Source organism: Eublepharis macularius, chromosome 6 (assembly GCF_028583425.1).
Source record: "Eublepharis macularius isolate TG4126 chromosome 6, MPM_Emac_v1.0, whole genome shotgun sequence".
Taxonomy (NCBI): Eukaryota; Metazoa; Chordata; class Lepidosauria; order Squamata; family Eublepharidae; genus Eublepharis; species Eublepharis macularius.
This window is the reverse complement of record NC_072795.1, coordinates 115,329,568-115,345,174: the sequence shown is the minus strand read 5'-3', so window position 1 is coordinate 115,345,174 and position 15,607 is coordinate 115,329,568. Positions and strand designations below refer to the sequence as shown.

The 15,607-nt window shown below is 37.9% G+C and overlaps 1 protein-coding gene across 3 annotated transcripts in view; it reads right to left on the bottom strand.

The window, feature by feature from the left end:
* The window catches only part of HERC4 (HECT and RLD domain containing E3 ubiquitin protein ligase 4), a 47,957-nt gene that overhangs the window by 16,362 nt on the left and 15,988 nt on the right, over positions 1 to 15,607 (bottom strand). For all 3 annotated transcript variants that reach the window (XM_054982863.1, XM_054982865.1, XM_054982864.1), the window contains 9 exons: positions 14,250 to 14,380; positions 12,813 to 12,973; positions 12,296 to 12,369; positions 11,095 to 11,228; positions 7,885 to 7,944; positions 6,998 to 7,109; positions 6,300 to 6,489; positions 5,161 to 5,333; positions 3,678 to 3,797 (listed from right to left, as the gene is read on the bottom strand). In XM_054982863.1, coding sequence (XP_054838838.1) covers positions 3,678 to 3,797; positions 5,161 to 5,333; positions 6,300 to 6,489; positions 6,998 to 7,109; positions 7,885 to 7,944; positions 11,095 to 11,228; positions 12,296 to 12,369; positions 12,813 to 12,973; positions 14,250 to 14,380 — 1,155 coding nt within the window. The remainder of the gene's footprint in view (positions 1 to 3,677; positions 3,798 to 5,160; positions 5,334 to 6,299; positions 6,490 to 6,997; positions 7,110 to 7,884; positions 7,945 to 11,094; positions 11,229 to 12,295; positions 12,370 to 12,812; positions 12,974 to 14,249; positions 14,381 to 15,607) is intronic.

Genomic DNA, 15,607 nt, shown 5'->3' with positions numbered 1-15,607 from the left:
ACCAATTCTCTCTTAAGATTTGATAGTCTTTAAATTTGATTTCTTTGGTCCATAAATTGTCCCACTGGTTCACACATATTTTCTCCAAATTTTTTACATCCATTTTATCATACAAGTTTTTACTTGCTCTAATTCTATATCATATTGCAATAATATCTTACATAAATTTCCTAATAGGTGTTTTGAATCTCCAATGATTAATTGTACAACAAATATTTTCTCTTTTAACCGGCCTCCTTCTTTGTTTAATTGTTCTTCCATTTGATAATACAACAACCATGGAATGTTTTTTTCCTGCAGCTTGAATTTCATGTCATGTTTCTATTTTCCCTTATTTCCCAGTAAGGTGATGACACCCAACTTTATCTGCTGATGGATGGATGGATGGACGGACCCTGGATAATTTGTTCAGGGCTTTGGAGGCCAAGACTGGGTGGTTATAATACAGTCAACTGAAGTTGAACCCTGTGAAGACGAAGGTCCTGCATCTGGACTGTGGGTTATCAGGCTCGGAGATCTGGCTCCCAACCCTCAGTGGGGCACTTCTTGAGCTGGCACCAAAGGTAAGAAGTCTGGGTGTAATCCTCGATGCTTCATTGTCAATGGAGGCCTAGGTTATAGCAGTTGCCAGGTCTGCATTCTTTTATCTTCGTCAGGCCAGGCAGCTTGCCCCTACCTGTGATCTAGTGCCAGTGATCAATGTAATGGTCACCTCCAGGCTGCCTTACTTGCTCTACGCTGGGCTGCCCTTGTGCCTGCTCTGGAAGTTACAACTGGTCCAGAATGTGGCAGTGCATGTCTTGACCAGGACTCCATTCCAGTCACATATCAAACCTGTTCTATGCCAGCTGTGGGCTGCCATAGTATGCTTGTATTTACATGATTGCTACCAGTGTTTTTATTATTTTTAATGCTGCTAACCTGCTCTGAGCCTGCCTGCAGGAAGAGCAGACTATAAATTGAAGCAAATAAATTAAACAAATCTGTCATATATTCATAATTTATATAATGAATTTTATTTCTTAAACTAATGTCACAATAGGCATCAATAAGAGATGTGAATGGCAAATTTGGAAGACTTATTCTATTTCTGCATTGAAACTATATTTTTACTTAGTAGTCCATCCCTCAAAAACTATTCAAAGACAAGATGGCACTCATAATATAACAATTTCTTTAAAAAAAAATTTAAAGGGTTATTTTTTATTTTTATTGTAGAAAAGTTAAAAGATAGTGCAAAGAAGGAAAATAAAACATAACAAAAACACAACTACAAAGTACCAGCAGTGGCCTACATACAAAGTTTAAAAAAAACTGTAAAAAGCATAATAAGCATATTATTAATCCATTACAGTTTTTCACCTACAACACTTCGTCCTTTAGTATCAATCAGCTTGTGGTCTAATTAATATCTTTTTTCTTATCTCTTCTTGATATCCCAGATCCTTATTCTTAAAAATCAAAACCACAAATTATTAATTCATTTTTCTTCATCTCTCGCAGATAGTCTATAAAGGGTTTCTAATTTGCCATGAATATAGAGAGTGTTTTATCTCTAATTAACACTGTAAGTTTGGCCATCTCAGCTTTTAACAATTTCTTAAAATTTTAACAATTTCTTAATGGACTTTGCATCCAATTTAAAAATTCAGTCTCCCAGTTCATATTTTGTAACACTTTCATCAAAAATAGCCAAGACACATTATCAAAGGCTTTCTCTGCATCCAAAAACATAAATGCAATTTTTTCTCCTTTTCTCCATGAATACTCAATTGCATTGAGCAGATATCTGATGTTATCTCTCATATATCTTTTTGGAACAAATCCTGTTTGATCTCCATGAATTAGATCTGGAATGCATTTTTTTAATCTCTCTGCTATTATTGTTGTGAAAATGTTATAGTCCGCATTTAATAATGAGATTGGTCTATATAATTGTAATAATAATGGATCATTCCCTTCTTTATATATTAAGGTTATATTTGCTTCTTGCCAAGTTAGAGGTATATGTTTTCTCTCTTGTATTTCATTCATTACTCTTTGTAAGGGTATTGCCAATATATATTCAAAACATTTATAATATGTTGCTGTCAGTCCATCTGGACCAGCTGCTTTGCCTGTTTTTAGTTTTTTAATAGCATGATTAATCTCCTGTATTGTTATCACTTGATTCAAAATTCTTCCATGTTCAGATGTAAATCCTTTAATTTGTACCTCAGACAGATACTTCTCCATTTCTTCCTCATCTATGGATTCTTCTTTACAAAGATTTGAAAAAAAATGTAATTTGCTCTTTCATTTCTTGTTCTGCATAGACTACTTGATTTCCTTTCCTAATCCCAGGTATACTTCTTTTTTCTGTTTCTTTTCCTAGACAGAGTTCTCTTAACTGAATTTTAAACAATTAAAATAACTTAGTCAGCAGATGGCAGCATTGCTTTCTTGTTATAATTATTTAATTAGGATATGGCCTTTTGCCTGCAAACATTTCATAAAAGAACATGTCTGGAAGAACCCAGAAAGAAATAAGATGGGGGAAATTCTAAGTCAATACTTATCCATTACATTTCCACTTTTTGCAGCTTGTAATTCTTGAAAACAATATGAAGTCCAATCAATAAAATACCATATAGTCTTTTATAATCCAAATTGATATCACAGAAGTAGGGAGAGCAAGGAAGAAGTAAAGAAAACAAGAAGGAAGTTCTATGTCAATACTTATCCGATATTCCCCTTTGCATTCTTGGTAGCATTGCATTCTTGGTAGCAAAATATGATCCAATCAATATTATAAAATACAGCGTTTTTTAATCCAAAGAGCAAGGAAAAAAATAGTTTGCAAATTTTTGTTTTGTAACCAATTTCCAATGTTACTCTCAGTAGAAACTCACTACTGAGTAGTAGGTGAAGTAGTTCAGCTCTTCCATCCCACATGGCTTTGCTCATCAAAACTGCCCTCCCTCCAAGTTGTTATGAGAACCCATATGTTTTCATTTAAAGAACTAAAAGTGTGGGGAGTGGGGGTGCTTTCAGTTAACAAAACCATGTGGAAATGATAGGGTTAAACCATGGAGAAGAGGATTATATACAACCATTATTTTTATTTATTTATTTATTTTATTCGATTTATATTCCGCCCTCTCTGCATCAGCAGGCTCAGGGCAGATTACAATTAATGGATTTTATAAAATGTGAAGCAGTGCATAACCGCACAATAGTGCACTGAATCATTTGAGCTTGTATTTTCAGTGTCACCTACAAGCGATGTTGCAGACTGCCTTTTCTCTTTTCATATGCTTGTCAAAATATATAACCTCATAGGAAAATCTCAGAGACAATTTAGGATTTTTTTTAAAAAAAACCCACAAAAGTCTAAAGTACTCTCAACAATTTGGCGCACAATAAAACTGCTCCTGGGAAACACTGGAAAAAATAATTCCTTGACACAGAAAAGAAGTTATGTGAAGGAGAAGGCTAGGCTGGAACCCTTCTCTGTGATGTCCATCTTTCTGTGTGCAGGATTCTTTTACATGAGGAAGGAAGGAATCAGGTGATTCGCCCACTCTCAGTCTGACATGGAATACTTCCAGCATATGAATCAAAATCCAAACAGCATGCAGAATGGAGAAATCTAGATACATGTTTTAGAAAGCATGGACAAAAAAGGGAATATTTACCATGCCATAAGACTGCTCATGGAGCCAGGTGCAGTAGTCATTTCTTATGTCTATCAAATCCTGTAATTCATGTATGTAGAATTTATCATACTGTATGATTTGTCCCCCTTTTTCATTTACCTAAATAAAAAATGTTATTTGTAACTAAGAATACTTTTACATTCCACTAAGACTGCAGAGCAGACATTTTCAGGCTCTTAGACTTACCTATGTCAACTTTACCTTCTTCTGAAGCAAACATGTTTAACAAAACAGATTCACGGAAAGACCATTTGCCTTTAAAAATATCATTAATGCCAAAGTGCGTGAAGACATGGTACAGAGAATTCAAATCATGTACATTTCCTAGAAAGAAGTGAATAAAGGCAGCCTTCACAAAACATGGGCCGTTTTCACACGTCGTTAACATCGTGCAACACTCACAGAACACTAGTGTCTTTATAGCACATTTCTGACCTCGTCGTGCCACAAAAATGGAATCGTGACGGGGTGATGTCAGAAATCGCGCCATGAAGACGCCATCATTCCGTAAGTGTTATGTGACTTTTAAAGATGTAAAAACAACCATGCACCACTTTTAAAATTCAGTGCAGCATTTCAGATTAACTGAGCATAAGAGCTGATAAAATCCATTTCTTCACTATTTTTGAGTGCTGCACCCCAAAATCTTTTTTACTTTAAACTACAGTACACTGTCTACTGCTAAAATCATTCATTTCATTTAGGTGCCTTTAACCAATTCCTCTCTAATCAATGAGGATTCAAAGGAACTTTTAATCTCAATTTTTTTAAAAAACCTACACAGTAGAAGAACATGAAATTCTACAATTATTTAAACACAGGCTACCTAACAATAAATCTACCTGTCATCAACAGACTGATCAAGATGGTAAGGGAGGCAAAGCTGGTGGTAACAACTCTGCCCTTGATGGAAACAGTCTCTCCATGGGCAAACAGGAAGAATTAACTTAGTAGCTTTGAAACTATTTAGATATTGGTAGAACTCTTAAAACATTTACTTCAAATAACATCCCATTTCTTCCATTATAAGGGGTTCATAATTTCAGTTCAAGGGACCTCTGCCGTTTTGCCGGTAGCAAAGTATTACTGAAGCTAGCAAATTCATCACCAAATAAATTTTAACTCAGTGTATTCAACTGAGGTGACTTTTCATACAGTTGGTTTGGTGAAAATATGGGTAAATGCTCCATCTGCCAACATCCTGCTGCCGATATTATAAACAGAGAATTAGCTATTCTATTAAAATAGCTTGAAAAAATAGAAATCCTAATCACAATCTATTTGCATTTCCATTCATGAGAACACAAGGAAATGTTCTTTTCAATGTTCATAACAGAAATGCCAAATTCAAACAGCCACAAAGCCAGAAAACACTGCAGAAGAACTTTTAACTTCAGCTCTATTGATGATAAAATGTACACAGTGCCTTAGACATATGGACATGTAACGCTAAGAGACGTACCCTATGCAAAATTTCCAAAACTCTGAGGGCTGTATGTAAACAGCAATTGAAGATCCTTTGCTCTGAAGGAGGAATGCCCATCTTATTCAGTTTCAAAAGATGGACCACAACATCCTTGTAAAGTTCCACTACTTTGAGAAACAATGGAGGCTCCAATAAAGACCACCAGTTTTCTGTAAAGAGAGGACAAAAAAAAGTTGAATAATCTGCAGTTAAAGACAAAAATATCAATCAACTTAACTGGACTTAAATGTAACTAATATTATTTGTTGTTCAATTTATTAGTTGTTCAGCACTACACAAGGTAGAATATCCCTTTATGCAAAATTGCCAAATACAGGAGGTTGCACTTTCTCTAATCTTATACTGTGTTGTGAAGTTGCCTGGGTTTGTTGACACAAAACAAGACTTATTTTAAGATCACAAGTTACATGCTGTAGTATTCTTGGACAGTTTTGCTTGGTTGGATATAGAAATTTGGTTTAATGAACTCAGCCAGAAGGTTATATTTTTCCAGTCGCTAAGAAAACAGGGCAAAAACTTAGCCCAGCAATCTCTCTTTTGGTATTGGTTTTAAGGAGCTTTAAATCAAGTCTAGATTGTAGATTTTCAAGACCTAATTAGGGAAAAAACATATTCCTAATTTTGGAGTTTATCAGTGGTTCTTTTACTACACAGGAGGTGATGGGAGTAAGAGCTCAGGGACTGGTTCTTTCTTAGCTTCAGCATTTTCCATTACAATCCCTCCTTAAGAGAATTATGATCTTAATTTAGACTGAGAAACTATCAGCTTGGGAGGCAATGGTGCTTAATACTTTGAGAAAGAGAAGTGCACTCTTTCAAATATATTCATAAGAGTTGCATGATATGAGAAAAACAAACATTTATGGGAAAAGATCTAAACATTTGTTTCTGGTAAGAGTTGGAGTAGAATTTGTGATTAAGAATTCCATTGAACAGTTCAACATTTAAAAACCAGCAGGACCCAAAATTATACGTGTAGGTTATTTTTATGGAGTACCAGCATTTCTCACACAAATTTATCAGACAGCAACATTTCTCTTTAGTGGTGCAACAAACTGAGGATCAATATACGCAAATTCATAGTTGAACACTTTTTAAAAAAAGAAAAACCTTACCAAGGACTTTCAATGGATTTTTTTCTAGATTTACAATCGCTGTTGCAAATGGAATTGCTAGCGTCATATAATTGTTCACATCACTCATCAGTGGACATTCAGGAAGAGTTACAAAGAGTCTTAGGGCTTCATAATCAGGGAAGGAACTGGTCAATTTGGGAATAAGATTCTTCTCCAAACTAGCTGCCACCTAGAAATGTTGCACAAAGTTAAGATTCTAGGTTTAAATTTAAAACACTGTGTCAAGACAAACAGATCAGTAAATTTAACCCAAACAAATGCATATTACCAATTATAAATCAAAGAAACGTGAACATCAATTTCATTTGCACACAGCATTTTACAAAGAAAAAAACAGCCAGAGACCTTCAGTTAGCATTCTCTCAACAAACATTTCTAAACAGCTACCTTAAAAAATGAAAACAGTGATTATGGCCATTCATTTCTGTTTTGGCATATAAAATATTAATATATACTTATTTCAACTCTAAAGAAATAAAAATGCAGCACTTTAAAAAAACTGCAAAAAATTTTATGTAGTTATATCAGAATTGCCACTATAAATAATAATAAATACAAACTTCTTGCATTATGATACTAAATTTACAACTTCACAGTAAAAAGAAGGATCTATGAGTTAATATAATATCGCATCTAGGGTGTAACAACTAAATCAAAGGACGATTTTTAGGACAAACCTGCTGAGATATCCGTGGATGCTCTGGCTGTATAAGTTTATGAAAAAGTAGTCGAGCAGCATTCATATCAATTCCTGAGAATCTGGCACTAGTTCTGTAGTGATCATCATTACTACAGAGAGAAAAGAAAAATCCACATTTCAACTAGGGGTGTGCACGCTGAAAATATTCAGATTTCCTGCTTCGGGTTTACCCGAAGCAGGAAAAACATTCAGAAATACCCAAAATCTGAAGCGGCAAGCTGCTTCGGATTTGGGTATTTTAATCACTTCGGAATGCTCTGTAAAGAATTGTAGCATTCCAAAGTGATTCAAGGGGCTGGGTTTTCTCCCAGCAACCCCACCCACCCCCACTCCCAAATCCCCCCACTTCCCCCCTGCCACCTGCCAGCTGATAGCGTAAAGGGCCCTGTCCTGCCACTTGCAAGCAGCAGGGCCCTTTAAAAAACCCACAACACCCAGCCCCCCCACCCTTACCTTTGCTCTGCTGAGGTGCAGGCTTATGCCTGCATCTCCGCCACCTCCTTCACCTGCCGGTGTCAGGGCCAAGGAGTTCCTCAGCCCCGACACCGGCAGGCAAACAGGGAGTTCCCTGGCCCCGACAGCAGCGCCAGCACTCAGCCGCTCGTTGGGGAAGCCCCTGATGAGCAGCTGGTTCAGGGGGTTAAATGCCCCTTTCCCTGCTGCTCGCAGTGGCAGGGAAAAGGGCATTTAAACTACTTGACCCGAAGATTCCCGAAGCATTATGAATGCTTCGGGAAGCTTTGCTTCGGGATTTCCAAATCGGATTCCCAAAGCGCACACCCCTAATTTCAACTCCTCCAATTATGAGGCAGTTAATATTATTTTAAATTTAGGAGTTCAAAATATGACACACTACCCACATACCTGATTGCTAAAAAGCTCCCATTTAGGCAACCAGCGGAAGAAAATGTTCCATCTATTTCACTATTTCAAAAATAAGAAAATATATATTTAATGCACTGTTTACATATTTTATAACACTTATTTATGGCATTCTAGTCATTGGCTACTTGTGGCCATTACACTATCACTGGATGATACTGGACAGCTAACCTGTTTACAAAAAAATGTCTATCCACTGCAAACATACTTAAAGAGACTATCCACTATACTGTAAAAATATATGTTTGGTCTATGCTGGAATCAAAAGACACAATAAGAGCAAATGGTAGGTGACAACTTTTCATAATCTACAATTTTTCAACTAAAATTCTTCAGTCTTGTAAAGGCAGACCACCCAAAATCAGGTTGCACATTTATTTTTCAGAATTGTATTCCACCTTCTTCACATTTCATAGCAGCTTACTTGGATTTACCAGTGCAAACATCAATCTAAAAGACTAACAGGCATCACAGTTTAAACAATAGACAGGAGTCTGTAATATACAGCGTTTCAAAATTTTCTAATGTCTACACATAGATCTATAAAATTATCTCATACAGCAAATGCAATATTTAAAAAAGCCTAAGTAAGAGCACAAGAATGAACATTAAAGGTATGCAAAAAGAAACAAACAAGCCAGGAATACACATGGAAATCGGTGTTTCATTAAAGCAGCTTCCAGAACAGTGAACCAAATCTGGGAAACCAAGTTATAGTGACTTCCCCCTCCCAAAAAGTTTGTATATTTTGTTTTGGTTCTTACTGCAGAGCTGCAGCAGGCAAGACAGGCCCTGGGCCAGCATGATAACATCTTGTTTTCCTTAACGGCATTCACCAGTTGAGAGGGGACAGCCCTTACATTATGGTATACCATCTAATTAACTCAGTTGGGGGGAAGAGGGAATGTGCGGAAGGTGCATGAATGCATCTACCAAGCAATGGTATTTTCTCCCTGTCAATCAAGTGCCTGCAAGGAGAGATCCCTTCCTTGCCTATCAACTTTGGAAATGGTTGTTTAACACCATTGGAGGGATGGGGGAATGTGCACCTTGTTTTTCAAGGTTTTTTTTGCAGTGTTACCCAGGCACTGGTCTGTCTCATTCATCCCTATCAGGGCACTTGCATAGTCAGTTGCTGAGGGGAAAAGTACTGCTGGGCAGGGTGCAAGTGTTGTGTTCAATCAAATGAACTTGATAAAGCCCTGGAAGACTTTAATCATAGGCTGCAATCCTAAAGACACTTCCCTGGGAGTAAGCATTATTGATTAACATGAGACTTACATCTGAATAGACCTGTTTAGGGTAGAATGTGTATCTTGCAAAAACTGCAAGAACTGCAAAAACAAGCTGCCCCAAGGAACCTCCAAGGTCTCATTACATGAAACAAGTCCATAACTCATGATAATGGAAAAAACAAACGGATTAGATCCAAACCAGCAACACTCCCCAAGAAAACACCAATAATGGTAAACAGTTCATTCAGAAACTCCAAATTCAAAATGAAATGAAAACTTTCCCAGTGCATATCCCTAATGACCATATCCAAAATTACAAAATAATGTAACTCAGAATAGCCTCTTGATGCAGTAAGAAAGCTTCAACAATGTTGTATTCCATCTAGGGCTGCCAGTTCCCCCTCCCTGTCGGATAGGAAGTGGGAGGCCTGGCACTTACCTTTATTTCACAGGTCAGTGTATTCACTCCACATGGCTGCTGTGGAGAGCAGTAACACTCCCACACTCCACAGGGGCCCGATTTGGGCCAATTTGGCCCTGATTGGGCTGATTCAGCCCCAATTTGGGCTGATTTGGTCCAGATTGGGCTGCTGCAGAGCACAGGATCTGGGCCAATTCAGCCCCAATTCGGGCCAACGTGGTCTGGATCGGGCCGCTGCAGAGCACAGGAGTGCTTCTGTGCTCTGCAGCAGCTTTATCTGGGCCTGATCCAGGCCGATTCAGCCCCGAGCGGGCTTCTACAGTGTACAGGGGCATGCCGCACAGTCTGGGAGCATGCTGCATGGGCCAGGAGCACACTCTGGGAGGCGTGTTCCCTCCCACTGGCCAAGTAAGCGGGGGAGGGGGGTGGAAGGTGAGACCGGGACATCTCCCGCCCCCAGGAGGGGACTGGCAACCCTAATTCCATCAGCTCACATTTCAAATTAACTATAATGTATATAATCATCTATCACATTCAGCATAAGACATCAAAATGCAAATTCTACCCATGCTCACATTAGAATCTAACAAAAAAATCCTCACCATTTAGCAGGGCTTTGAGATGGTCAGTGAGACAATCCCCCAATCCATTACAGAAAGTAATAGATGTTCTGCTTTCAGAAGACTACAAATGCCAGCTGGGTTTAACAGCCAACAAGTCTTTCTAATAGCTAGTAAGGTGAGACACTCATATGTCTTACTACATATATGCAAAACAAGTGCATCAGTTTTTTATCTGCTGTCTAGAAAGATTTTTACAGGTTAGGAGTGGAGGGCGGATGAGTCACTTGCAGCAGCTTTCCCATCCAAAATATGAACTGATGTTGTATTCCACTGCGAGATGCAACCAGGTACTATTTTTAAAGAGAATTACAATGTTTCTATGTGCTGCCAGCCAAGTTTTAGAAAATGAGTCAATCCCATGGGATAGGGTTTTTTGAGACTTTCCCTACTAATCTTCAGAATTAAATTATTGGCTGCCACTGGGGACTGTAGTTGTGGACCCCTGTTGGCATCCAAATAAGACATTTTCTAGCATTTGCCCTCTACCTTTGCATGGAGGACACTAGTTTCCATTATTTTCTTTAAGCAGGCAAATGACAGAATGAAATAACTGGATCAGCACAAAGAGGATACCATCAGCTCTCATCAGCAAAATCTCTAGTAAAGCAAATGCTTTGGGACCCCAGAAATTGGCTGCCAACTCAAGAGACAATATTGTGTTCTCAGGAATTATTCTGATCTTTGTTGAATTAGGAAGTCTGTTAAACCACACAATCACCTCAAGGAAATTAGCAAGTGTACCTGCCAATATATACTAATTAATACTCATTACTCATCTCAGAATCTTTTTTAAAAAAATTACCTACACACTTTGAAAAGACTCACTCAAATGCTAGACCCACATTGATAGCTCAGGAAAAACATCACTGATTATAGGACTGACCAAACAGTAAGAAACATAATTTGTTCTTACTTTGCTATCTCCACTGGCAGTCTTCCTGGACCTGAAGATGAACAGCTCAGCAATCTCTGAATGAAGCCTTCATTCACAGTCCAGATTTGCTTTGAAGCATTAGGATATCTAAAGTCATCTGGTGGTACCAAATCCTACATTTGGCAAATCATACAAATCAATAAATACAGATTTTTGAGTAATAAACCAATATATTTAAAATGTTATCCATTAGTTTTTTAAGTTTTAGTCCTTCAATTATTTGGTATATTGACCTTTGGCTCCACTTCTTGCTTAACATATTACATACAAACAATACCCACACAAATTGAGATACTATATTATCTGACAAGACTGATAAAATCCATAGATTCAAATTTAATTCTTTTAAACAAACATTCCCTCTTTTTTCAGGAATTAGGTCAAGAACACACAATGGCCCTGATCCAGCTTTCATTAACTTCCATGCATGCAACCAGCTGCCCCAGATATCCGTTAAATTTGAGGGAGCTGCGTGCTCACCTGCACCAGGGGCCCAAGAGTAAGACACGCACTATCATTTATGCGCGGGAACTAAAGGCTGAGCTTCATAATTAATACACAGACTCTTAAGAAAACTTTATACACAACAATAATGCAGAGCATGCAGGGATTATACATATCAAGTGGGCAACACCATTACAGACATCCAAATGTACTATATATTCCAGAAGACATCTTATCTGAATGAATTTATATCCCCTCTTTATAGCTTTTTGCAATCTAAAAAAAGGATTGTTTATGTATTTAATGGGAGGCTATTACTGTTTTCTTTTGCCTGTGCATCAGGACGATTCAAATAAATGAATTGCATGCTATTGTCTAACGTACTAGAGACATATGATTCTAACAAGAAACCTTAAATGCTTCAAATGCTGTGAACTTTGCGCAGTCAGCTAGCAATAAAGCAAAGCCTTTTTAATCAACTTGTAAGCCACAATTATTAGATGATTTATCACTAAATTCTAAAGCACCTCAACAACTGAAGATTTGGGAAACTTAAGGTTTAACAAGGTAAAAAAAAATAAATGTAGCTGATATATGACCTGGGCTATATGTTAACCGTATTTCAATAAGGCCAACAGAAAGTAATCAAGCTCCTGAGTCCGACACCAAACAAAACTCAATACATCATACAGAACACAGAAACTAGTTTATAGCGCTTAAAAGTCAGATGAATTACCTGTGGACTAAAATAATGTGAAAAGCTTTGATCTCCACCGGAGAAAATCCTCTTTACACAATAATGTTCAGCATCTATAAATAAAATCAGATATGATTAAAGTAAGTAACCCAAACAGACTATCGCACTGGTATTGGTACTTTAATTGCACAAGAAAGAATGAACTTGAAAAACGCAAGTCCAATATCATCTGCTAACTCTGCTAAGGACATGTCTGTATGCCAACATTTACCATCACAATTCAGAAACTTCTGTTTGGAAACACATCCACAGTTATTATTTGGCACTATTATAGAAGTGAATACATTCTACAAGAAACTAAATTCCCTTTATATAACGGAGATGCTTAAAAGAGGAGCAGATATTTGTTACACCTATGATAAATGGTAGCAGATGGTGCCGAAAACTCTGCTGATGGCATCCATGAATTCATTCTCTGACTCATACTAAAGAGTCATTTAAGAATGACTCACTAGCATAATAGGCAAATACATGCTTGACATATATATGTAGTTACCTGAATCTGGTGGGATCTGGCCACTATAAGGAAGCCAATTTCCTTTTACTGGGAAAGGGCTTTTCCTGTTACTGGTTGATCCTGTACCTAACTGCCCATTCCCTCCAAGACCAAAAGAATAAATTCTTCCAGTTGAAGGAACAAAGGCAGACGTGTGCTGCCTAAGGCAGAGAAAGAGAGAGAGAATAGAAATTCAAAAAACAACAATATGAGAATGCAGTAGTACCCTACATTTAAAATAAAATACAAAATGAATGCTTAATTTGCCGCTGTAACTTCAGGTGGGCCCCGAGATTCCCCCTCCCCAAGATAATGAAGGAGCAGTTGACTGGAACAGGAAGCAGCTGGCAGTGGCTGGCACGCCTACCATCTAGTCAGCTGTGCACATACAAATATCAGAGGTGGGTTATAAGGAAGAAAATGATTAGCTGCCATTTTTCTGCTCTGCCTTTACTAATGTGTTCACAGTATCAGAATAAGTAACTTTAGAGAAAACAATCATGATAGTTACAATGGTCAGAATTGTGAGAGAGAATTATATGGGATCTTATTAACTAGGGAGGGGCCATAACTCAGTGGTAAGGTATGTGCTGTGCAAGCAGGAGGTCCTAGGTTCAATGGCTGGCATCTCAAGTTAGAGGGATCAGGTAGTGTGTGCTGGGAAAGACCTCTGCTTGGGACTCTGAAGAGTCACCGCCTGCTAGAGAAGGCAATACTGACCTTGACATACAAATGGTCTGACTCTAGAAGGTAGCTTTGTGTATTCTTTGTCTAACTGCAAACAGAAAGTAATTGAATGCAGATGTCCCCCCACATTCTCTTTTCCACAGCAGTTCCCTGTGACCTCGCAAAAGTCAATGAGTTGGGGATCAGGAGAGCCTAATGGACACAACACCACACAGCCCAGTGACATGCAGTGCAGAGAGAGAAATGGGGTGAAATGGCTCTTCTTGCTCTTATGCGAGCCAAAAACTTGCTCCATCAGCAGAAGAGAAGGGCAATCTCACCCGATTCCTTCTCTTCACTGAAGCCCATCATGCCACATGGTGCTTTGTCCATTAGGTTTCCCTATCAGTTTACAGGGACCAGAGAGTTGTTGTTGTGGGAAGACTCATAGTTCATAAGATCCAGTCCCTAGTTTCCAAAAAGCAATCTAGATACAGGAAGCTATTGTGCCTATAGAACATGTTTATTTAAACAACCCTATAACTTTTGGCTTTCAAAGTAAGCATACTAAGCAGCTTACTGCCAATGAAATTAGGTACTTCTGAATTGCCTTAGTGTCAGCCTAAGTTATTCCTTGGGTCCTATAAACTCTAAATCACAGCAGTTCCGTCCCTAACAACATATCATCATGCCCTCTGCACTAGGACATCCAACAGGAAAGGATTACAAATGAAATAACTTTTTGAAGCCCCACTCTAAGATAAACTTTACCTTCCACAGGCGATCTGTGTGACAATGCTCCCCATAAGTTCAAATACTTTTCTTGGGTTTATTTCATGACCAGTAGAGTTGTGACCCAGTTGTCCATAGCCCCCAGCTCCAAAAGTAAACACCCCTCCTTCCTAAAAAATAGAGGTGGTTAGAACACAATGTGGAGGCAACTCATAATTTACATGTTCAAACTGTCAGTTACCACTTGAGAAAAAGTACTAAATGACTGTTCTAATTAACTGCCCACCCAAAGATGTTAATCTTTATAGAGCAGATACTACATTGATCATCATGTGGAAGTGTAAAGAACAAAATCGTTCCACGGTGCTATATTTTAAAGTGTTTTGTGTAATTTAAAACTGGAAAAACCCTGCCATTTAAAAAAAGTCAGGATCATCAAATCGCTCCCAACACCCTTCCCACCAGGAGGAACACCAGCAGTAATAGCTGCTTCCACAGCCAGCACTGTGCTTCGAGATCAACAGAAGAACTGTGAAAGATACGTGGAGTCTGCAAATCTCCCTGATCAGGTTTACAGGAAGTCAGTGAAGAGAAAGCTTGAATTCCTATTCGTGGCTGTAAAAGTCAGGAAAAAGAGATGAGGAAGAAAAATGGATCTCTGGCTTGCTGCTGTCACAATACGCTGCAAGAGCTGAAAACTGTATGGGCATTACTAGGTATTGTCTGTGAGGTATTTTCACCTAGATGGACAGTTTTAAGTTTTGATATGCAAGCCATTTTGAGACTGGACTTCAAAGAAAAGGAGGGAATAAATGTTCTGAATAAATAAACTTCCAATGTTGTCTACAGGTGACAGACAGGATCGTATTAGCTTACACCAACACAAAAGTATTTGGCAATATCCCTTTATATTAAGCTTTCCCCTTCTCATTTGCAGCAGACACAGCAAATGGTAGAAGCAACGAAAAGCAGGAGAAAGGCAACTCAGTTTACATAATTTCAACAATGTTATAAACAGTGTATCTGATTTCTGTATAGTTCTGAGCTGCTAAATCTAAGTTTTGGTCTACAACTTTAAAAAATAATTATGGTCTGAAGAGACTTGAATTTTTATTTAAAGGGATATGGTCAGTAAAGAAAAAAGGTTGCCCTACATTGCTAGTAATATCAGCCTGAAAAAGGGAATACTCTAAAAGGCTGGGTGTAGACTGTGCGTGATCTATAAGAGGATTGCGGTTTTCACTTCCAGATTTTATTTCAAGAATACCTTCAAGAATTACAGAGGAATATTCAAAAGACTGCAAAAATAGATTCTCCATGCTACTTGTGAAGTAGTTTCGAAACAGAAAAAAAGAATATAGGTTTTTATAATATAAATTCCATCTTCTGTACAAGAA